The sequence below is a fragment of the Porites lutea genome, chromosome 13 (genome assembly GCF_958299795.1).
Source record: "Porites lutea chromosome 13, jaPorLute2.1, whole genome shotgun sequence".
In the NCBI taxonomy this organism is placed as follows: domain Eukaryota; kingdom Metazoa; phylum Cnidaria; class Anthozoa; order Scleractinia; family Poritidae; genus Porites; species Porites lutea.
In genome coordinates, this window is record NC_133213.1 from 12066221 (window position 1) to 12091436 (window position 25216).

The 25216-nt window shown below is 39.1% G+C and overlaps 1 protein-coding gene across 1 annotated transcript; it reads left to right on the forward strand.

Moving 5' to 3' along the window:
* The first annotated feature begins 1908 nt into the window (after window positions 1-1908).
* Window positions 1909-24890, forward strand: LOC140923482 (VWFA and cache domain-containing protein 1-like). Its single transcript, XM_073373568.1, has 15 exons — window positions 1909-2135; window positions 3635-4222; window positions 6753-6897; window positions 8491-8798; window positions 9913-10048; window positions 11111-11384; window positions 13154-13350; window positions 14641-14721; window positions 16165-16483; window positions 17162-17365; window positions 19206-19549; window positions 21296-21443; window positions 21829-22082; window positions 22982-23142; window positions 24093-24890. The coding sequence occupies exons 1-15, from the start codon at window positions 2007-2009 to the stop codon at window positions 24888-24890; spliced, it is 4086 nt and encodes a 1361-aa protein (XP_073229669.1). The 5' UTR covers window positions 1909-2006.
* The last annotated feature ends 326 nt before the right edge of the window (window positions 24891-25216 follow it).

Sequence of the window (25216 nt, forward strand, 5' to 3'; positions counted from 1 at the left end):
GTCGTGGAGAGCACGTTGCTGTGCCCTACGTTGCGTATCCGCTCTTGTATCAATCTGCTGCTACTCAAGTTTACTTCGTTGGTTCCTTGAATTATCATTTAATATTAATTTATTTATTTGTCTGTTTTTCTTTTCGGAAATAGTTATTCGCCATTGTATATATGGCAATAAACAGCTAGAAAACTGGCGTTATTGCACTGGAACGACTGAAAGCCGAGCTGACGTGCAATATACCGAAGACTGTTATTTTCCGGTTGCTCGAAGATCTTGATGAAAGGAATATTTATAAATAAAAAGACCTCTTTCTAAATATCATTTCTTAAGGACAATACAACTTCACTCATATTGGACTTATATTCTATGACTAGAAGCAGTCAAACTACTGCTTTTCGAGACAAAGGCTTCAAATGATCTCAATAAACAGGAAGTCATTTTCTTATATTGATCAGTGTTCCTGGAGGGATCCTCTCGAATTTTTTTGGGGGGAGAGAAGTGTTATGGGGACCGCTTTCAAAATCATGACGCTATTTGAAACCAAAACATGCCACGTGTTTTTAGGGCCTCAAAATCCATGCGACAGAATTTTCCTTTAGCTTTGTTTCGGGTTTTGTTGTAGTGTTAGTTTCATGGGATTTAAAAGGTTTTGATAAGATTTGCGCCATTGTGGCTCCCTTGAAATCCATGGGTCCGTTTTTAAAAAGTCCTTGGAATTACTAGGTCAGAAAGCTGTTTTCTTCAAAATTCAAGATCGAGGCTTTAATAGTGTTAAATAGCTTGGCGACAATATAATAAATATTTCTTCTTTTAATTTTCTTGCTTTGTTTTAGGACCTACGTTTTTTCTTTACAATTTGATTAAACATTAATTGGTCTTCTGGCCCGTGATTTTACGGGGACGTCCGATAAGTTGGTTCCATATTCCAATTCCAGACCATAAAGCATAGGCAAAATCCACCCTTTTTCAGACCAAAGGCTCAGAAACCAGAGGCTATGAAGCGACACATGCCTATACAGCTTCTCCCCCGGGATTCGTGAGCAATGTTGGCTTTAACACGCCTTCTTAATCATTCAAGGGCGATTCAAAACTACCCAGCCATGCAGTTGTCGTCACAACATTATTTGCCGACAAATTTCGTTCATGACAAGTTATCTTAACCACTTTAATCTACACGTACGTTTATCTTTATATCATCGAATAATATAGAGACTGATAGAGACCCACAAACTGTCAACACCAATAAACACTGCCCAGCCTCCAAGATTACAAAATGATGAAAAAATGTTATGTGAGATTGGTATTTACCGATGAAGGCACATCGGACTTAACACTTAGATTTAAAAACGTTAAGCGTTCTTCCTGAATAGTTTTAAATTGAATATTTTACATAAGTTTAAAGATTTCAATTTGCATTCTATACTATTATTAGACATTACTTTTTCGCCTGGCTAACTTAACATGACTGTAGGCTTTTTTTTATGAGCAACGTTAGCTTCTTCTTTTTTAAAAAATTGTTCAGGACCGTTCAAATCAGTCCTTTTTTAACGAAGCTTAAGAGGAAGAAATTCCTTTGGCGGAAGAAATTCACTAACAACCATTGCTGGAGAATCTAAACGCAAAATAGACAATCGGGGATTCCCCTTAGAACCGCATAGATGACGAAACTTATATTTGACAGAGAAGCTGACCGTTAACTTATAAAATGATATTTTAAAAGTAAGGTTACAACAAATAAATAATAAAGTTGTCTGATTGTAGTGGTTTAAAAATTATTTTTAAACACGTCCGTCGAAAACACTCTAACTTCTGTTAAATGGAGCATAAAGTGCGTCATATGTTTGCGGTCAGTATTTGTAGTATTTTCACGGAGTAGTTTTACTTTCACACCGAATATAACAATAGACTAAGACATACAAAGGTGTTTAATATCTTTGACCGGTTCATAAACCGAACGGCAGTTCCATCGATCACGAATACCAGCGTTTAACTCATCAAAAACAATTCATGAGATGTTCTTTCTTTATTATTTCGTCGTTTTATGGTCTTGTCAAGTAAGTGCTAGCCTTTTGGATCCCAGTCTGATTAGTAAAAAACTTCAAAACTTTGCCCGAGATGCGCTCGCCGTGGAAGAGATGCAGGTAAGAAACCCTTATATTGTTCTAAGAAAATCAGTTCACAAGTCGCAAACTTTTACGAATGTGTTAACAGCATGAAACTAAGAAGTGTATGAACTGTTAGAAAAATAATGTGGGTTGAGAAATTGTATGTGGCCTAGCACGCCACATGTCCTTCGCAGCTCTGTGGTGAGAGCATTCGACCGGTGTATGGAAGGTCATAAGTTGATGTGTTATAAGTTCATGTGACATGTTAATCAAAACATTTCTATTTTCTTCACCGAGCTTAAAATTTACCATCTTTCTTTATTTGTCAGATATTTTTTGATGTTATATAGCAGGAAATGTTTCCCAGCAGCACGCGCTCTCATTGGTTACTTCGAGGTCACATGACATCTAACCGAATGATACTGTTCCTTGCCAAAATCTCTGAGCGGGCAACATTGCAAAATCTATGACGTCAGGGGGTAACGGTGCCCTGTTACCCGCAAATGTTGACCGACGACCGACGTTAGAGAGGGATTTTATGAATTCCCAGCTTCAAAATTTCCAGTTATATAACAAATAACTTAAAGAATGGTCCCTAGGGGAATCAGTTAATTTTGTTTCTTTCGAATCTCAATGTTTTCCTCGGTTCCGCCTAGGAAAACATTCAGATTCTCGGGAAACAATATTAACTGTTTCCCCGTTTTTCCCTGTTTCTCTACCATTCATTAGTGTTTATTAAATAAGGCTTGAAACGCCGTATACTTAGAGTTTTCTAATACTGGATGTGTTCTTAAAATGCTGGCTTCTTGTTGTAAACCCTTCAGAATATGTCAAGAGCAATAATGGCACGAAAAATAAAGTAAGCTTATTTATCGAGAGAAACGACAAGTCACTCTAAATTCCAAAAATAATTTGTTTTCTTAATATGCAAGCCTACGTTTTCAGGTTAGCTATCATTTAAACACCGGAAGGATTTTTAATGAGATTGAGCTCCGAATTTACTTACGACTTTCCTTCACCCTTCACCGTCCCTATTTCCAAGTAGTGAATCTCTGTGGAAATAAAACTATTTTATTTATTCAGTTAGGCTAAATAAAACGGAAAAAGATAACCAGGTGAAATAAAAATATAAAAATGCAACTCTTTTGTCATATAATCGGAAACAGGAACTTAATACATTTGCGTACTCATATAAATGCTTGTCTCTGTGCAAACGGACGCAACATTGTTGGCTGCGTTACAAGTCCGTTTGCATACCCTCAGTTTTATGCCGTAGCGCGTTGTTATTTTGTTATGTCGTTATACTGTTAGTCATTTATTTGTTCAGGGATCGTCGAAGCGTAGCGCGACAACATTGGATCAGTTTTCACAGTTGTTCCAAAAATGTTGGGGACACGCACGCGCATAACACTGACGAATTTTATGGGTCGTATCTTTTGCATAATTTCCTAAAATCCCCTTTATGAGCACTGCCAAGACTATCCAAGAACTCCCAACAATCTCGGGCCAACAAGCATTTCTTCTTATTGTTTTAGATATATCTGGACAAACTTCAGTTCAACAGGCAGACCATAACTGGGCAGGACGTTCTTCCATCTCTAGCTGTCAAACTTGCAGACAAGCTCAAAACGAGGTTTGCAGTAGCACAAAGGCTGAAGAAAGCGGTTGAAGACTCGTACAATGGAGCTGCAAATCCAAATCCAGCCACGGAATGCTGCAAGGTCGAGAAAACTGGACTCAAGTACGACGTGAGGTTCCGTTCTCTAGTGGACGTGAACAATTTTTGTGCTCAGATTTCTAGTACTGCTTCACCAAACCCTGTACACTTAGATGAAAGCGTTCTTTTGGAAATGAAAGCTATTGCGAAAACATATCCTTTTATCAAATGGCAGTACTTTGGTTCAGAGGAGGGTATGCTGACTGCCTTTCCGGTTTACTTTAACGAAAACGATTGTTCTAAATACGACCCTCGATACAGACCGTTTTACGTAGAAACCGCTTCTCCGGAAGCCAAGGACGTGGTATTGATTATCGATACAAGTGCATCCATGATTGGAGAGAAACTTGTCATCGCCAGAGAAGCTGCAAACACAGTTTTGGATACAATGAATCCCAAGGACCATGTAAGTAAAAACTTAGATAATTACGAAAAGATTGAAACTATCCCTAAATGTAAACGTTTTGTCATCGCCAGCATCAACGACGACAAGGCAAGTAAGTAAGTAAGTAAGTAATAACTTTATTTAACCACGGAATCCTTATCACTAAAAAGTGGTCTTCTAAAGAGCCGTGCACGTTAAACTAAGACTTAAAAATAACAAACATTATTGAAAAAGTTCTATAATAAATGCTTACTAAGAAAATCTTAATGTACAATAGCGGAATAAAAACAATTTAAAGTAGTGGCCTGCTTAGCCTTAGCTGACAGGCTGTTCCATGTTACTGCGCCCCTATAACGAAAACTTTTCTTTAGGGCGTCAGTGTTCGGTCGCGGAATAAACAGGTTATGTTGCGCACCTCGAAGATTATGCTTGTGAATGGTATTAATGTTGGCGAATTTATCAGACAGGTTTTCGGGTACAAGGTTATTTACAGTTTTAAACATTAAAGATTTCAGTTGCTTAGCACGTCTGTCAGCGAGGCTATCCCATTTCAGGGCATGAAGAATCGGGGCAGAGCTGGCATCCCAGCTAGACCCTGTAATTATGCGTGCAGCCCCGTTTTGAAGCTTCTCTAGTTTTTGGCTGAGACCATTACCGATACAGCCCCAGACAGCGCTGCATATAATCGAGATGCGGAAGAATCAATGACTTGTAAACAGTGACAAGGGTACTCTGGGGACATATTGGTCTTAGCCTCCTCAGGGCAGCTAGTACTTTTGCAACTTTACCGTTGACTTCGGAGATGTGAGCCTCCAACGAGAGTGTCTCATCAACCTGAACGCCTACGCATTTGTAACTATTGACTCTTTCAATTGAATGCCCGTCGAGGGATATAAGTGGATCGCTAGGGAGCAAAGAGATTTTTTGCCTCGTGCCTGTAAACAGATATTTAGTCTTGAGGAAATTAAGACTTAGACGGTTAGAAACGAGCCATTGCTTCAGATTGCCCAAATCAGGAGTCAGGGATGAAAACAACTCATTAGGGTCTTTGGAGGCAAACGTGAGATTAGTGTCCTCGGCGCACATTCTCACATCCGATAGGAGGTTACAGTTAGGGAGATCATTAATGTATGATAGAAATAGTAGGGGGCCGAGGATTGAACCTTGAGGCACCCCACAACTTATGAAGCTAGTTTCGGAATTTATGTTGTTTATAACTGTAACCTGAGTTCTATCTGAGAGGTAGTCTGGGAAAAGATTGAGACTCACACCTTTAAACCCATACAGCTCCAATTTTGACAGAAGGATCTCATGGTCAATAGTATCAAAATCCTTTTTTAAGTCAATAAACAGAATGGCATTTGTCAAACCATCGTCGATATTGAGATACCAGTTGTCAGTGATGTCAATAAGAGCTGTAAGGGTCGAGTGCATAGGTCTAAAGCCAGACTGATATTTCGAAAGAACTTATTATCATTTAAATATGAATAAACCTGCTTAAAGATGGCTTTTTCAAAGAGTTTGACAATTACAGAAAGCACAGAAATTGGCCTGTAACTGGCTGGGTCAACTTTCGAGTCAGCTTTGAAAATTGGAGTTACTCTAGCACTCTTCCAGTCCTTGGGAATAATTCACTTAGAAATAGCTAAATTAAAAATATGTGTAAGGGAAGACGCAATGGATGGAAATGAAAGCTTTAAGAGGCAAGTTGGAATACCGTCGAGGCAATCAGCCTTACCCACAGGAATATCATTCACAAGTTTGCGCAGTCCATCAATAGTCAGTAATTCGAGCTCGAAGGTGCTATCACACGGTACTACAAAATCACGAAAACTGACTCGAGGGGGATTTATGTTCGCCGCTAAGTTAGGACCAATATCGACAAAATACCTGTTGAAAGCATTGCTTAGCTCATGAGGGTCAGTTATCACCTTGTCACCAATAATCAATTTTGACACCGGAGTAGAGTTTTTCTTTCGCGATAATACTGTATTAATTCCATTCCAAGTCGCTTTAGCTTTCCCAACGTTATCCTCGAAAAACGAATCATAGTAATTCTTTTTGGAGGCCAAAGCAATTTATCGAGCCTGAAGCGAAAAAGGTCCTTGCAAAAAAGCTTTCGACATTTCGACCACAACTGGCCTGCGCCAGGTGCGTCTGAAGCACAGCCATTGCCAACTGGAAAGGCCTGTAGTACGTATGCAGGACGTAGCTTCGGTTTGGGTTCTCCATCTACGTTTCATATTTTGGCCTTATTTCGTTTGAAATTCTCAATATTATTTTTAATTAGTAACTTGCAATAGAATCTAACGGCAATTAAGGCTGTAAAGTCGAAACCAACCAGAAGCGAAGACTAGACGTCCAACTTATAAGAGGCCCTTGATTGTAAGAGACCCCAGCTACAGCTTAATATTATCATTATTATTATTATTGTTATTATTATTATCATTATCATTATTATTTGTATTATATCATGACCAATGTTATCATTGTAACTAGATTATTATTTTCGAAAACAGCCCTTTAATTTGATGACATTTTGTGATCACAGGTTGGAATTGTATCCTTCAACACTAAAGTCACAACCCCTGGAATCTATGGTGGAAAAACCACGTGCTATAATCAACGGTTAGCACTTGCAACTCCTGAAAACATCGACTGTTTGAGAAGCTATGTTGGTGGTCTTGTTTCTTATGGTAAGATTAATTGAATAGTATGTGCAACTATCTCCCGATGGCCGAGCTGGCCAGTATATTGGTGCATTACATCCCGAGACGTGAAGCGTCCACGTATCTATCTAGCCCTATGCTCCGACCCTGATGGAGATAGTTGTTTTAAGTATTTACCGAATCAGTTTAACATGAAAATGGAAGTAACTTTTGTAATAAATGACGCCACTTAGTAAAGGATTTGTTTACGTTTTAATCGACGGTGTTTGGCGGATAAATTTTCGGGTGCATTTTCCCGAGTTTTGTTGCCAGTTCAATAAGAAAATAATTTTATTTTAATCAGCAAACACTGACGAGCCAAACTCAGTCTCTTTCTGGCTATTTTGGTCAAACTGCTTCATTAATTGCTAAAATGTTTTCCTCTGAAACTGTCACGAACCTATACGTCATATTAGCTAGATAAAGCACCGCGCTAACGGTGAACCCCGAACGTTAGCTAGCCGTTCCGTCCGCTGTGTGTTTGTTTAAGCTGCCTGTTTACACGCCGAAGAACTGCAAACTATGCACAAATATGTTCAAAAATTGTCTAAAATATTTGAAAATTAACTAGATATTAACTGAATGTTTCAACATTTCTTAACTAAACTTAAACTCAGTAAAATACGTATGATATACAAGGCAAGTCTTCTCTGTCGCCATTCACTAACTTCACTGTAAATGGACAAAATGTACAGAGGATCAAAGTTTTCATCTTTTTTTCGCTCGAATTTGAAACTCTTTTAACTTTGCAAACAGTAAATGTAAAAGAGGGATGATAAGCGAAGTGTTATCCATTCAAAATAATTCCTGGGTTTAAAACAAAGCTAAAACATGCTTACCTCCATCAACGTTAAGTTCCTCTTTGATAGTTCAAGTTTAGGGTTGTTCAGCTCCGCAAATATTCTCCAAAGAGCAGATGTCGCCCTTCTAGTTGTGTTCTTTCTGTTCTTGCCATGTTTTTAGCTATAATTTCGCTTAGTTATTACTCTTGAAACGAGTGAAATTTCCGCCTTTTTTTGTTTCAAAAACCAAAACAACTCAACCTTGTCCCCAGGTCTTCTCGTCTTAACCTGCAAGAAGGCTGCATTTTTGACGTCATCGGTTCATTAAACGCAAAATTCTTCCAAATTTGGTCATCAGGAGCTGGTTATGGTGAATTATGCGGGTGCTTTTAGCCGATCACAATCAGGAAAATATTTTCAATGAATAGTAGTAGCTGTTAACGGCAATTAAAGGAAAAACTTGGTCACGTGGTACAAATTCACATTTGCCGTTTGGCGTAAACCTGAATCTTAATCTCTCTTTTATGTATTCACGTCGTCCTTGAGTTGAAACGGCGGCTGGCAAACGCAAACGCGTAGAAAGTAATGTCACGTGACCCTCTTTTCCGCTCGCGGGAAAAAATGCTCGGTGCTTCATGTCTCTATTAACTCCTGTCCTAAACAGAATAACCTAGAATAAGGTTATTCAGTGTTATGGAAACCAATATGGATGACATGCATTGATTCCTTCAACTGAAAGTTTTTTTTCTCACTATGATCATTTAAAAAAACTTAACCGAGGCATCTTCTGCGTTTGTAGGAAAAACCAATTACAGGTTGGCTTTTGAAAAGGCTTTTCAGCTTCTGAAGGAGACAGCATCTGAAAATACGAATAAACAGGTGCGTAAAGTTATACTGTTTCTCACAGACGGAGCACCCTCCGATGAAAAAAGAGCAATATTCCAAACCATAAGAGACAGGAATCTGGAGCTCAACAACTCCGTGGTCATATTAACGTTTGGATTCGGTGGTGTAGATCAGGAAACAATTAACATTCTTCAAGATATCGCCCTGCAAAACACAGCAAAGTATGGGGTTCCGTCAAATGCTTCATTTGGAGACGTAACGGTAAGATTGTCCATGTTGATAGTATCATTCTGCACATTTTTGTGTCCATAAAGAGGTCACGATTTATCATTAATCTTTCCCACGTTTAAAAAGCTTCAAAACATGTTTATCACTTGCAGCATAAGTTGTAGGCGCTGCTAAGTTGCTGAAAACCAAACAATTAAACAGTAATATATTCATATAACGTGAAATGATCATGTGGGAGCAGGCAACGAAAGAACGCAGCGAGGGAATCTAATACTTTTAGTTTTGTTAATGGATGCCCTTGAAATATAGTTTTCCATCAGTTAGTGAACATGATGGTAGAAATGAAATGTGGAACGAAGACGGTTAGTTACTCTCACGATATCAGCCTATCAAAGTAAATATCTGCGCGTGGTTATGGCTTTTCACTTATGTTCTGCTATCTTTCAAGGAAGTTTAATATTAAGACAGTGTCCTTCTGAGGACTTGATTACAGTGCACTAGGGAAAATCTTTCAAATGAAAAGAAGGGAATCACTGCTGCAATAATTAGCAATTAATGAATTCGGCTTTCGTAGGATATGAAGAATTAAGCAGATCGAGGAGATTATTCATTCAAAATAATCCCTAGTTTAAAAACATAGCTAAAACATGCTTACCTGCATCGATGTTAAGTTCATCTTCGATAGTGTACGTTTAGATTTTTCCAGCTCTGCAAATATTCTCCAAATAGCAGATGTCGCCCTCCGAGTTGTCTTCCCGCTGTTTGCCATGTTTTTAGCTATTATTTCGCCTACTTCCAGCTGCAGTTCTTACTCTTGAAACGAGTGAAGTATCCGCCATGTTTTGTTTTCGCAACCAAAACGACTCAACCTCGTCCCCAGGTCTTCTCGGTTAACGGTGCCTTAAGCTGTAGCGGGCAGCATTTTTGACGTCATTTCCTCGTGAAACACAAAATTCTTCCAAATTTAGTCATTAGTAACTGGGTATGGTGAATTATGCGTGTGCTTTTAGCCAATCAGAATTGGGGAAATATTTTGAATGAATAATTATATAACTTTACATTCCTGGAGGTCATTTTTTCTAGGAATTGGCCTGAATGATTGTCAAGTGAGGAAACACAACTTAACTTACTTGTTATCTCACTTTAGAAGGGAAAATACATAGCTGTAGAAGACATCAAAACCCTCAGAAGCAAAATGGGCTCGTATTATAACTTCTTTGCTACCGGAAAGGAACTTGATCGACCAGTGGTTTCGGTTCCATATGTCGATGCTTTTGGAACAGGTTAGCTTTTGTTTGTTTGTTTGGTTGGTTGGTAGTTTTTCATTACGCTCAGATTCAGTCACTTTGTTGGCAAGTAAACAGCTATAGATTCTCGAGAAAAAATGGGGAATTTCCTCATTCAGTTATTGCCAATTTAAGTTGTGAATGATAACTTTGATCAGGATTCACTGGCTCACATGATTAATAAATGCAAAATCAGCTATTTGGTTCTTTGGGATGATTATGTGTCCAAAGACAACCGTCGATACATTAGTATAGGACGAAGTTTTTCGATGCAAAACAATAATTGGTGATCTTTGAATTCAAGATTTGCATTGATGTAACGAAATACTGGCACCGCTACACATGTGGTGTACTCATAGCCCGAATCTTCACGCTCTTTTAAAAGCCTTCCGTCCAAAACGAAACCCGCGCACAAAGCATGTTGGGAATACTAGAAAGTTGTTTGTTTTCTTAAACGACTTAAACAGCCCATTAAACAGCCCATTTATAGGCAGATCGTGAGGTTCTCTGTTACTTCCTTAAATTAAAATATACGTTACCTGCAATATGACGTAATGTCATGTGATGGTGGTTAGTAACGCTATATATGGCACTTTAAGTTCGGCAGAACGCTTTTACTGGAGTGTATGGGCACCTTCTGTCGTAGCATGTAGTATCGGTATAAAACCCGTCAGAGTTCTTTGTTAAATTTGTTGTTGTTGTTGTTTGTTTGTTTGTTTTTTTTTTCACCTTTTAGACCTCTGACGGTGCAGTAAGTTCAATAAATTTCCAAACATTTTGACATTATTGACCATTATAAAAACTTAACATCAATTTATTCAGTGACAATTTATGTGAAATTAAAACAAAGATTGTACCCCGTCAGGAAGATCCCATCGTAAACTACAGCACCGTTTTTATCTTTGATGTTTGCCGCCTTTAATAACCAGTCCTCTCCTCTAATTATGGTCGTAGCCATAAGGACTCTATGATATTTTGGTAAAAAATTAATGAAATCAACAAACCAACTTTTTACTTTGAGCTATTTCATTCACTTATGATAATTTTATTTTCTTACAGGACTCTTAATGTCAATAACCCTTCCTTGTTACCATAAAGGGAAGTTCATTGGCGTAGCAGGGACTGACATCAACATCGAGGACTTGGTTTCTGATATCGATTTATTAAAGGAAGGACAGATTGCGTACGCTTTTATGACCAGTAAATCAGGAAGAACCGTTGTTCATCCTCTCCTCCCAGCACCAACCGACGTCTATGGAGACCCTGTGTATTTGGATATACGTACATTAGAGCCAGAAGCAGAGTTCAAAGATGTGTTTATCTCAATGAAAACGTATGGGGGCTATTATTTGGTAGCATTAAAAAAAAGAGTTGTGGTTTTTTTTTTTTTCTTTTTTAAGGGGAATTGGGGAAGGGGGGAGGGGTGTGGGGTAATAAAAGATTACATTTACCGATTTAGCCGGACGCAATCTTATTTGCAAACAGTTATAAAAGCCAGCAGAGAAAGTTAAAATATATCTTTCTTAGGGACCAAAGATGAAAAAGAGGGGCTAAGGGGACTTTAGCCTCCCTTCCCCTTCTCCCACATATTCTTGGGTTGCACGAGACGTCACCAAAAATCAAACTAAGAAACTATCGACTCTTCTGAGTTTCCACTTTCACGAGGTATTACAGTACCTGAACATCTTTACATAAACAAATTTTTGGTTCGAAAGGGTTCTTCGTTTTGCGAGAGAGGACGCTTGAATTTCCAGGCTTTTGCGTGACGTGGCATTTAGGTGGCGGCAGGAAAGCTCTTATGTGGGTTAAAAACATTACCGATTTTGGGAGATTTTGCAATCTAAACATTCCTTGTCTCAGAATAAATATTACTGTATCTTTATGAGTTCTTCAAGCGAAGAATTCACCCATTAATAGGAAAACTCGAAAACAAATGTTTCTGTTGGTATCCGGCGGCCATATTGGTGTTCTGAAAGGGACACCAACATGGCGTTTCCATACAAAGCTTTATAAATTTAGGTAAACCGTTTTTCCCAATATCTCGCATTTGAAATATTTCACAGACCTGATTCTTGGCAAGGGTTTTTGTATATTTACCTTTTTTCATTTCCCAGATTCTAGTCCTTCTGTATTGAATGGTTTGCATTTTTATTTTTCATTGCGTGACAGTGCAAGCCGAGAATTTTGCATCATCAGATTAAGAACCCGTTAAAGGGACTTCCACTAAATTTTCATTCACGGCTCTTTACTTTGCTCTTTTCTTTGTTTCTTCAAATGATTGGTTTTGTAATACTTTTCTTGCTTTCTTTTATTCACGCAAACGCCTTTTGGAAAACCATGATGCTCGGCGCTGTTTTCTAGGTCGTGGCTGAGCCGCAACAGCGTCAGGCACGACATGTAGATGAAGATTCAGGGAGCCATTTTACCTCCATGGATAATGAAACCTATTCAGGCCTTAGTTGTTTTGCTTTCTTCAAAAGGGGAAGCTTGGAGCGCCCTTCTTAATTACTTCAAAATGCCGGGGGGAGGGGGGACTTGAGGGAAGTTTGGGTGTGGGTGAGCCGCCAAGGCCTTCAAACTCTGACCCTGTTTAAGACAAGATCCGTTCATTTTTCTACCCCGTTTAAGACAAGAGACTGTTTTTGATGACCCTGGTTAAGACTGTAGTCCAAATGCCCTGATATTTTCTTTTTAGATAGTATAAAATACAATACAAAATGTGGAAAAATATATTTATTTAATTTGCTTTGGAGTCACATACAAAAAGCTTTTTTTGAGATTACTTAAAGAGCAAAATTAGATTATTCTAAAATACTCAAGACTCTGACTCAAGACTCAAGACCCTGAAAACCATACCTTGTTCAGCGACGCATTCCCGTATTGGTCAAATAAGGGAGTGCCCCCCTCCCCCTAGCGGTCAAAATGACACAGAATAATGTAATATACTTAGGAAGCCGGGTGAAGTGAACACTGTTGAACATTGAACCCATATACTAGAAATCAGCGTTTCTGAGAGACGTTAAGAACTTTCACTGTATCATATTAAGGATTATAGAGATTCCTAACATTTATATTTTAATTGTACGCTTTAACTTCTTTTAGTGGAAGGTCTGGTTCCAAGACCTTTGTTGCCAAACGCTTTTTACCACGAGGAGGGGACGTCAGGGAAGGAGTGGAAGAGAGAAAAGTAAATTCCACGTACAGTTGGACCCAGGTAGAGGGCACCGAATTTACCCTTGGTGTTGTTGTACCAGTAGCTTATGCGAAGGAGAAACTCAAGGCTGCCACAATTCCTAAAGGTTAGTTTGTTCGAGAGAGTTAGCGCACGAATTACTGTGTAATTTTCTATTGCAGTCAAAACTCCTTACAACGGAAACCAACAGAAAGAGCCGAGGCCGTCCACATTGTAGAGGTGTCCATGATTATAGAGGTGAAATGGAGTTTGGTATCTTGGGAACGAAAAAAAAATTCATTGTAGGGTGGTGTCCGCTTGAAGAGATTTGACTGTACTCCATGGGACCAGTGCGTATCCTTTATTGTCTTACGCGATAGATCGATCCTTACACGCATTTTTATACTTTTGACTCTGGGGGGCCAGTTAGCAAATGTCCATCTACACATCATGAAGTCATACACAGAACACGTAAAACTTCAAAGTGACATGACCGAAACAAGCACGTCGGTGAAAAATTGTTGAGACATTGTACTCAAATAGGGTAACTTCAGAGAGCAAAACAGTCCACACTACTAAACTCTCCCCTCCATTCAATTGTTTTCTATTGGTAGCTCGAACAGCGGCACAAGATTCCATAGAGGGAATGGGGGAGGAAAAGCTTTATTTTCCCCTTTTGAAGTCAGTAAAACGTTAGAAAGCCCCTTTAGGGCGAAGTGTCTCAACTAATTTTGTCGCCAGTTGTAGGATATATCTAGCTTTCAACGAAGTTTTTGATTGTGGCGCCACGTTCGTTCCCTCAACCATGCAAACGTGGGGAGTGTGTACATTGTTGCTGATTGGCAATTTGCCAAGTAGTCCTAACAAATGTGTAACGGTTACCGTATGTAAGGCTTTTATTCTTAACTGAAAAGACGAAAATTGGTTGGAACTTTCACTGATTTTGTGAGATACATGGCAAGAAAGAAATGTCCTAAAATATTTCGCTTTGACTGTGGCTCAAGATAAAAGATCAACGTCTTAAATTGATTAGACGTCTCTAAAAGCCTTTTTCAAAGACTAATTTGGGAAAATATTGGCTTGATTAAGGAAACCTTTGCTGACAGTCGTTTTTGGTGTTTTTGTATAGCTGGTCTGTGTAGTTTTTAAGTGGTCAACCTTTCAAGCCAGAGAATCTCGAAATTTCATTTTAAGTACAAAATTACAACGTGCTCTTGTGAAAATGCTTATACGCTGAGACTTTCCAATTTCCCGTCCGCATACGCTTCGAAATAAGTTATGTTTGGATGATAATTCTTCACAACTAACATGCAACGTTGTCTGGTCCCATAATGAAAGGTGCCACAAGTCAGCTTTCAATGCCCCCAATTGTTAAGGCAGCTTTAAACGTGCCACTTTTTATCATTTAATCCCAAAGGTTACAAGTTTCAGTATCACCGGATCGATCTTCAGTCCTTTGAAAAACCTTGCAGTCATTTTGGAGTTAACGGAACAAAAGGTACTAATCTTAAGCCATAATATGCACGAGAAACGTCTAAACTCCCGTCAATAAAACCTCTAAACTCTAAGTAAAAAAAACACGCTGTTGTCTTGATCGATTGTATTCTACCCTCGTCTGGTGTTTCAACTAGCATCGAGGACTTGCCAAGGATTTTCAAGGACAAAAACCCAACCATTTACTTTCGGAAAGAAAGAAGTGTTCTTCAGGTAACAGGAAAACCGTCCATATGGTTTTACTTCCAGGTGATCAATTCTTGGGCGTCATTTTTCGCTTAGTTTTGTGTCTCTAACAGTTGGCCGTGATGCTGGTTGAGACTTTGATGCGAATGAAATGTTTAGAAAATAATTGTTGTTACATTGCTGACGATTCACCCGAACTTGCCAAATATGAATACCCCGGCCGCCGCTCACACACTAGCCTGTGCAGCAGGCGCCGGTTTCTATTTAGGCGAAGGAAGAAAATCTCGTGGACACGTTAGGGGAGAAAAGGAGAGGAGGCGCCTGCCGCGGAGACCCTTGTATTCAATTTCCACCCCCAAGTTAATAACGTCACAGCGCTGCATCAAGTGACAAAAATTTATTGAAAGCAGATCATCTAAAGACATGAAACTGACATCAGGCCCAAAGGAAAAAATACACCTAAGTATGTATTTTGGTTGTATCTGCATAAAGCAAACGATTCAATTTTAAATTCGGGTAAAGCTACACGACGAACAGGCTTACCTAAGTCGTCCCGTCCAGGCTTTCGTCAATAACAGACGCTGCTACATTCGTGTTGAAAGTGATAACGATTTTAAAGAAATTCATCGCGGCCGCTTTATGCTTTTCTTGCTGTATTTCTTTTAAACAGTCCAGTTTTTCTTTCAAGTCACCTACTGACATTCCAATAAAGTTACCTCGGCTGCCTGATCCTGAATTATGCTTTGCAACGGGGAAATAACGACAAGGCTTGCAAAATACGGTTCGGTATTTGCTCTCCGAATCCAGCTGGTAATACTGCCAAGAGATCTTTACCTAAAAAAGACGGCGCAATGAAAACCAACATCGAAAATCTCTTCGAGCTAAGCCCTTTAAAAAAAACTTCTTGCACAGCCGTGTGATTTGTTTACGAGACTTGATTTCAGTTGACTGACGTTCCAAAAAATGCATTGACGTGACAGACTAACTCCCAAGAGGCGTACTTGGCCAATGGCATTTTACGCACCGTGACATAACGTAGAAAACGGAAAACTAGGGCCTACGCTGCAGGCGCCTCCCCTCCCCTTCGTGTGTTTCCCTCGCGCGGCCTTTAAAAAAATTACCGGTGCCTGCTACGTACGCAGGCTATACCTTAACACACACACATCCTTGCAGGAAGTAATGGGCGTTTTTTTATTATTTCTGCATGTTCTTTTTCTTAACTAACTATATATTTTGATAACTTCTGGTTTTTCACTTAAAGATACCTCGGTTGTAAAATTTGCGCCTGGAGCTTTCAAAGACACTTTTGAATACATTGGTAAAAGAGAGAGCAGGGCAGATTTGGAGTTACTCAATGCTTACATGACTGACGAAACCGGGACGATCAAAAGTCCTGGTCTGAAACCGGGAATAAGGGACACAGTGACCGCTACCTGGAAAGTGGAAGACCTTTGGCTGCGTGAAAAGACTGAGCTGACACAATATTTGGTGTGGAGATATATTGGAACAGCAGATGGGGTTTTCAGGCAGATGCCTGGTGCTGTATCTCAGAAAAGTTACGATCCCAGACAAAGACCCTGGTAAGTGAGAACTCAGCATCAGTTAGGCAAAACAAACAAAAACAAAAGAAAAGAAACAACAACAACAAAAACATGTGGGATATTAACACCTAATTCAAATTTTCGAAGGCTTTCCTTCGTCTTGAACCGGAATGGCCCAGCGTTTGAAGCTGTTTGAGATTGCAGCCAAAATCACGGTATAACCTCGGTCTCAGAAAACAGGGCCAACTGAATGAGGCAAAGTATATCGCCAGTGGTCTCAATGCATCACGTGAAAGAAGAGGGAAGTAAAGTCGGAAATATTCCACCCTTGCGATCGAGGGATTTCTAGTGTTCCTCGACATTTTTCTTTAGTTATTGTTTGGTTCCTCCTACGTACAACTGTAAACCTGACCGCACAAATGTAAAACATATCAAGCAACACGTGATTTTATATACGACATCGCTCTTTTAACTTAGACCTTAGACCTCATTGAGTCTTATAAAGGTATTTAAGGGTGTCTCAAACTGTCGTTATGTAGTGAATATTGTTTTAAACGCTTTTGCTTGATTATATCCTTAGTTTAATTTTTCTTTTCGTTTGTTTTTGTGTGTGGTCTGTATGATAATGAATTTGAAACGAAATAAATTTAAGCACAGCATATGTTCCACAAACTACAGTCACTTGACGTGTAAAATTATTTGGTTCACTTACATTAGGTATTATTCGGCCTTGGGTAACACTGGTCTAGTCACTCTCACGACCCCATATTTGGACGCCGGCCAACCCAATGGTAGAGGTGCTGGAGTGGTTATAACTGTCGCCCGCTCCCTGTATCGTGGGGAGTCAAGTCACCATCATCACACAAATGACGAAGTTTTTGGAGTTATGGGAGCTGATTTCTCATTAACGTATTTCTATAGGTAAGCCCAAAACAACGCTCGCGCATTTGACTCAAACATTCCCGATTTGTGCCAGGAATGTTTTTGTTAAACTGAATAAAAATGTCATGGGACAATTTCATGTTTTGATAAAAAAAAAATTGTTTCACTTTTTAACGAACTAAAGTAATAATCAGTCAAGAACAATTAGGCTCAAAAAGTGCTTTTTGGGACGATTAAAATGGTAGAAATTGCTACCTTCAGAGATGGTTTGATTTTTTTGTTATTGCCTTAAGATTCTTCTATCTTGTTCCTCCTCCTCCTCCTCCTCCTCCTCCTCCTCCTCCTCCTCCTCTTCCTCCTGCTTTATCAGTACTTTGTCTTCTCCTTCTTCTTCAGTCTTTAAAAATTCATCAATAGCAGAGTTCCGGCGCGCGAAGCGCGCCTGCGGAGCACCATGGGTAAGAAAATATGGTAAACCATCCGTCCGCGGAAATTTGGTTATGACGTAGCGTACGCCCGTACACTCTTTGCGGGGGAGGGAAGGGAATCAGGTGTCAGCCCGTCCGGAGGAAGAGTATGTTATAAATCGCGCGATGCATTTGTGCAACCCGCCTTTTTCTTGGCGGGAAATCGCGCAAGAAATGGCGTGGCTGTCGTCGCGTTCAAAAACATGTTTACTTCAACTACTTCATTGCATAAGGATTTTGTGACCGTAGTGCTCAATTTCTACTAAACTGTTTCGAAAAATTGTTATGGCAACAAACAGTAGCGGATTTAATTCAAACTATTTGCTTGTAAGTGAAGAGCGACGGGAAAGAGAAAGAAGAGAAAGGCATAGAGTAGGAATTAACAGGCGTGCTAGCGAAGAGGATTCAAGTCGAAAATTTATGCAGCATCTGCGACTTGTTCACTGATAGCTGAAGCTGACTGAGTTTTGAGTCATCTTGTGATGTTTTTACCTGTCTTTTTGCATTGGATCTACAAAATGGAATACAGCAGCTATCAACATTCTTTTGTTATTCTTTGCTGGCTTGTTTACTGGGTTGTGGTTGAGAAATGTGCCGACCGACAAAAAGAAATCGGGAATCATCGTTTTCAAAAATAAGCTACTCTTAGTACGCTTACTTCGCCTTGCTGGACTATCCGAAAAGTCTTAAGCGAATCTGGCCTTACTTGATGGGTTTCCGCGCTGCATCTCGACCGGTAAGCTTGAGTAACGAATTTTTTTCCTCCCGAGGCCTAGAATAGGCAAAAATCATGCGAAATTAGAGTCATATTCAGTAACCCGTAAATTTTAAAATAGAGTTGGCTACTAAAATATAATGACACTTCGTATTTTTTTCTATCTTTCCTCTATAATTTTAACTGATTAGTTCGCGATTTGGTCAACAAGAGATTTTTAAAGAAATTTTCAAAGTTGTTGACTCAAAATCGCTTAATCAACCGTCAAAATTTAGCACTTTTTCACGAGCTAAAAAAGCGGATTGGTACATGGCTTTGAACACCAAGGCTTGTTTAGTCTGAAAGAGCATTCTTTTCTCTTCAAATTAGCGAAATAAAATTTTGGGTAAATGAAATCACGAGCGCTGACAAAGCCAAGCAAATGTAAATATTACACTAAAAACGGGCGAAAAAACGTGACCTCTGACCGAAGCACAACCAAATGCGAACTACGGTACAATGGCGGATTCAGGGGACGGTACATGGGGGCCGTGCTCTACGTTATTTTTTTTTTCGGCCCGAAAAGCCGAAAAAAAAATTGAGACCGCCTCCTACCCCTTAGTCAGGGTCTGGATGACCGCCCCCCCCCCCCGCCTTATCTGAAGATATGGATCCGCCACTGTTCTATTGACTATTTTCATTTGAAATGAAATTTTAGGTTACTCACGGAAGTGTATCCAAAGTGTAGAGAAAGAAATGTGTATTCGTGCTTCGTTATGGATAGCGCTGGATTCCTTATCATGCATGAAGACTTCCTAGCACATTCTGAAATGGCCCAAGACTTGGAATATGTTCACATTACTAATAAAGAAAAGAATATCGCAGAGCATCTCATTACAAATGGCTACTTGAAAAAACGAGCATGCCGCAACCTAAAGGAAATCCAAAAGCAGAGTTTTTATGAAGTTGATTTGCCGGATAGGGGAGTTGACGTTCTGAAGAGTGGAGACAGCTGCAGTAAATACCAACTCAACAAGATTGTTGGAACTAATGCTTACCTAGGTGTGTAAATGACGTTTACGTATATAGTTGTCGTCTGCTTCAATATGTCGCGGGTGAACCACAGAATTTTGCAAAAGATGAGCAAAGTACTTCCAAGGTTGCTACTTACACTATAAAAACTTTAATCATTACCAATACGCTGTTTACGACTTAATGTTTAAAAAGTTCTAAGTGCAGGTAAACTGAAACTGCTGTTGCTATCGGCGCCATTTGTCAATATAATCTAACTCGTTCACGTTGAAAAAAAGCTCACTTATTTTTTGTTTAAAATCAACAACAACTATGTATTTATTAACAGAACTATAATGTTTTTCAGATGAATACACGAACCACTTCATTCATGAAGTATTTGCCCATAAACCTCACTTAATAAAACAACAATAACAACAAAAAAACGTCATGGCAAAATTTCGCCGATGGAGCTATGCTCTTTGAGTAAAAAGAGACAGGTTTCTCGTTTTACGATCATTCCTAAAACAGACGTACTGAAGCGAGACTAGAGAAAATTTATGAAAACAAATTTTCCAAATCATTAGCATGGAAAGAGTTAACCTGAGAACAGGCGTTATTTTTTATTTATTTTTTTATTTTTTGCTTCTTTACTTCTTTGGCTCGAGAGGGAAAAAAAATAACACCTGATACATTTATTTAACAAGCCGTCACCCGCCCCCTAATTTACATAATCTAACGTCTGCTTGACCTGTCATGTTATTAGCCAATAAGCGTTTACCATAAGGGAATCAAATTTTGGCGCGAATAATGTCTCTTTTCAAATCAATTTTAGGGAAAAGAAAATTTTTAAGTACGTCCATGTTCATGTTGTTTTTGTGAAATACTGCTAGCTGGAGCTGCCGTACCTTTATTTAACAGCTACAAATAGTAAAGAATTTACTGGTTATAGATCGTTGACTTCGTTCTGTACCGAAAGCAGTGAAAAAAAAATTAGGCTGAAGCACCATATTTCACGAACTGAAAGGTGTTGTGAAAGCGAAGATCGCTCAGAATAATTCGCAGGTTTCTGAAGGAGGAATTACAGTCAAACCAGGTCAAGATTCCATTCATGAATTGATTATTTGAAAAGTGAATCCGTATGTCGCTTCTGTAACTTGTAGCCGATATCAAATTGCATTCAAATGATCGGCGAATTTTTAGTATACGATGAGATGGAAAATATTTCAATGGATGAAATTTCTATTCAAGCATTCTTCAAATTCAAGAAAAATGAGCCGGCAGAAATTTGTATAGGTAATAGCATGATTTGTAGTGATATTTGGCATAAATACCACTAGTGTTATTTCGAAATTGTTATACGTAATTTCGCGAGCCATTAGGCGAGTGAAATTTGAAACAATTTTGAAATATCACTAGTGGTATTTATGCCAAATATCACCTACAAATCATGCTATTACCTATACAAATTTCTACTCGCGTGTGTATTCACTGCTCATTACGCAAGCAAAAATGCAGACTGAAATCAACAACAACTAACAGATGGCGGCATTTTGGCCAATCGGAACGGCGCAAATCATTCGTATTGTTTCCTATCCAATCAGAAAAAAGTCCAGATTCTGGCGTTTTTACATGTGATCCGACAAAGAAATGTATCATGCCCTCTTCCCATGAGAGACATGAAGGGTTAATAGGGAGAGGGCATGATCTCAGGCTAGGAAAGAGTTTACAGAATGGTTCTTATCGACTGAAGTGTTACTTTGGTATTACCTATATGTCTACTTTATCTTTCCACAGGAGTTACTTTGAAGGATTCTTTGTGTGCTGCTGAATCATGTACCTGTTCTTCAGATAACAAGTGTTTTCGTTCGTCCACAAAGTGTGAATGTCCCTGTACCTCTGAGCTAGAATTTAACTATTGCCGAAGTCAGTTTCCAAACAGCAGGTCAGTTTTGACAGCAGTGCTGCTCTAAGATCAGTCAATAATTAACTGTCACTATTTTTAGCTGTTCAAAGAACATTAGCATTAAGCATGAAAAACGCTTGGTCTCTTGACTTTTTGCATTTATCTGAGCTTTTTTAAAAAATAAAATCCAAAGTGGCCACCATTTTGAATGAATGACCTACAACATATAAATGCATGTAGGTCTCCAAGAGCGAAAAAGCATGAAGGGCTTATCCAAAGCCCAAACCGCATGAGTCACTTTTTGCAAAAAAAATACAGTCTTCCCACGCTATCCCTTTTACCACGTTTGACGCATGGATTTTCGTGCACATCCGTTATTAGTAATGACACTAACAACCGCCCATTTGTATCTTATGGTTTTCAGTCTTCCAATATGCCCGCCTCCAGCCCCTTTGTTGCAGTTACCAAACATCCCCACCCCACCTGACTCCGGGAAGAAATGTCATGATCCTAAAGCATCATTAGAGAAATGCTTTGATCCTCGCTGCAGTGAGAGAAACAGCTCTCGGACGTGCGAGGGAATAGTCAGCTGTTACTGGTGTGTGTACAATAAAGACAGCGTCCCGTTAAAGAAATCTTACTGCGCAACTGCTGAAGCATGCTTCAGAGGAAAAGAAGGTTTGACAATTCATTGCCTATCAATCAACGTTTTGGTTTGATATCTAAATCGAAAATAGCTTCTACATTAAGTCTTTCCAAGTCTTTGGAGTTACTGAATTTGCAAGTGATGATTATTAGCAATTATTGAATGAGGCTGAGTAGGAGGTGAACAATTATGCAAATTGAGGAGGATGTTTCCTACCGATTCTGAAGGCCGAGGTTGATAACATCTTCCTCGATCTACATTATCCTTCTATGACAAAAGCCAAATTCAATTTTTTTTTTTAAATATTTTTAAGTTCTTAAAAGGCTTATGTCCTCTTACTTCTACTTTCTTCAAAAATCTGGTCTCGGCACAGTTTCAGGATATAAATTCACATACAGGTTTTTTTTCTCTCAGATACTCCTCAAAAGTCGATATCATCCATAGAGCAATATATTTTGAGTATTCTTGCTTTCCTTCCGTTCCGTTTTAGTCAGAAATTCAGCTATTTCGTTTTCGGATTGTTGGAAAGCCATTTTTTAGTCCACTCGTGAATAAACAGCTAGGCCGCTGCACCTGGAAAAGAGGTTGATCGATGGTCTATTATCCATCACGGCAGCCTCGTTTTCAATCAAATGTACCATCGATCAATCCCGTTTCTAATCAAATATCATCTAATCGATGGTATAGTGCTCGCATCTTCCAAATTTTGTCGGCTCCGGATGGTTATGAAGAATAAGCCGGGGATTGGAGCCAATCAGAAAGTGCGAAATGTTAATTTTGAATAAATAATATAATGATGATAATAATAGCAACCATAAAGGTAATAATAACGAAAATGATAAACAAGTGTGAGCTAGATGAATGAACATTCTCTCGTAGTTCTTTTACATTCTCAAATAATAATCACTTTTCATTAACTTTTCTTTAACAGCCCAAAGTCTGCCACTCTGTGTCGCTCCCATCAAGTCAACTGCGGAGTCTTTAGTTAAAAGTGGGGACAGTTTTAGTAGGCTATCTATTGGTGCCCTGGCTGGAATAATCACTGGTGTATGTGTGGCTGGTGTGGTCCTCATAGCAGCAATTTCTGTTATGGTAAGCATTCAAAGTTTGAGTGTCGGCATTGATTTCAAGTAAAAGCAGGGATAAATAATTGAATAAGTGAAAATTATATTTCACTGGAAATTTTTCACATTCTGCCGACAAAGAAATTTCCTTCTTACTCCACTTATTGCTTCTTATTGACCGGGTCGAGAATTCTTTAACTCACCTAGTCCTCATTTAGCTTTTTAGCTTTAGTAAGTTTCCTTGGTGATCGCAGAATTATTTAGCCCGTTGTCATTCGTGATATTCAGCGACAACAGAATAAAATACCAAAATGTATTTTTAATACGGTCCCTTGGATCGCTCTGGCCTTATAAATGATCTGGGAGATAACCAGTCAAATAGACCACCATGACTTCTAAATGACAAATGTGAGCGTTTTCAGCTAAAAGACGGCGGTGTTTTACAAAGCTTCTTTGGTTTCGCAAATAAGTTAAGTGCCTACTGTTGTCGTAGAAAATTAAGCTCATTTGCCACTTCCTTAGTTTTTCTATAGATTTCTGTTGATAACAAGAGCTTCATGCATTGTAGAATACACTTTTGTAATTTTTGCGAAAGTCAAACTTTCTGAGACTGGTAATTTATTAAGTCTTTTTCGAAAATGCAAGTCTGAGTTTATAACCACAATGGCAGCACTAAGCTCTCTGTAAATCACGACTTCCTTAAACAATAAACCAGAACCAGTCTATTGTAATGAGGGAAATAACAAAGCTTGTTATGTTTCTGATATTAAAAGCACTAATTCTCTTGTTTTGGATCTGTAGAAACTAACTTTCCATCACTGTTCTGTCTGTTAAATTTTTAAAATGCCTCAACGGCGCGAGCTGCCTCATTACGTCTTCATGTAATTACCCGAATTAATTGTCCATTCGCTTTTGAAAAAAAAGAAAAGGTTATTTAACTCAGTACCCTCTCTCACTCTCTCTTTTTTCTTTTTACAGGTCAGAAGGCGTTTCCGTTTGTCTAGAAGACCATCTATGGACAAAGAGACAAATAATGTTCCCAATGTTAAAAAACGCCCTCCTGCACCTCTTCCCATTTTTCCGGCTGAGTTTGTTCCACATGTTAACTATGAAGATCCCGATTCTCTAGGTCGGTCTCGAGAAGGTTCTGTAATCTCATTAGAGTGGCCATCACCTTATAATGAAATACGGGATCGATCGAGAAACAAGCCATCAATGATTTCTAGTAAGGAGAGAGAATCATCTAACGGTCTTGCTCCTGTCAGGCCTCCACCCCAAAGCCTACCGCCTTCCTCTGATAGAATAAAGGAAATAACCGCGAGTAACCTTCCAGCTGCTTCCCACCCTCAGTCGCCTACTTCAAGAGTTATACCACATGCGCTCGAAAGCGATGCAGTTTCAGAGACCGAGAACGCATGTGATGGCTATTCACCACAACTCCATGAAGATGAGCAATCCGAAGTCCCTGAAAATCAAAGCTCGTCTTTTACAAACAGGTCATCTCACGAACATCCGACATTGACAACAAAGAATCCATTGTACGTTGAGACTTCTATATCCTCAGACCACACGCTTATAGGCTACTGGTCACCATATGACAATCTACCTCCTCCTCTTCCTGAGCCAAGAAAAGACGCTGATGTATATATGTCACCGTTGACGTTACCACAGAGGCCTATCATTGACCTATCACCACCAGAAAATGATAACTCTGAGTGCTTTGATGAACATGGTTACTTAAAATGTGTTGCTTCAAATAGGTTTGATTTCGGGTGAGCGACAAGGAAAATTCAGTACTACGGACGGAAGCCAGGCACTGATTCGCTGAAATAGTTGCAGCACATAAATAAACCTTTTCTAAGACATGCTAATGGTATTATTGGCTCTGTGTGATCGAGAGTTCATCTGGCAAAAAATCCGAAAACTTTCAGTTCCATATATAACGCTTGCAATCTACTTACCTGGTTTTAAGCTGTGATTGAATATGATAACAAGTGCTTATGCACTTTATAAATGAACAGAACTAGTCGAAGCTACTCTTGCAAGCTTGCCTGAGCTGAAAATCTTGCGGCCTTACGACGTTGAAAAATGATAAAAGTTCT

What these genes read in the sequence shown, in the direction of transcription:
- LOC140923482 (XM_073373568.1), top strand. Translation starts at nt 2,007, where the DNA reads ATGTTCTTTCTTTATTATTTCGTCGTTTTATGGTCTTGTCAAGTAAGT. An exon ending in GTGTTTATCTCAATGAAAAC is followed by an intron (nt 11,385 to 13,153) that starts GTATGGGGGCTA and finishes AACTTCTTTTAG; the next exon opens with TGGAAGGTCTGGTTCCAAGA. An exon ending in TAGCAGCAATTTCTGTTATG is followed by an intron (nt 23,143 to 24,092) that starts GTAAGCATTCAA and finishes TTCTTTTTACAG; the next exon opens with GTCAGAAGGCGTTTCCGTTT.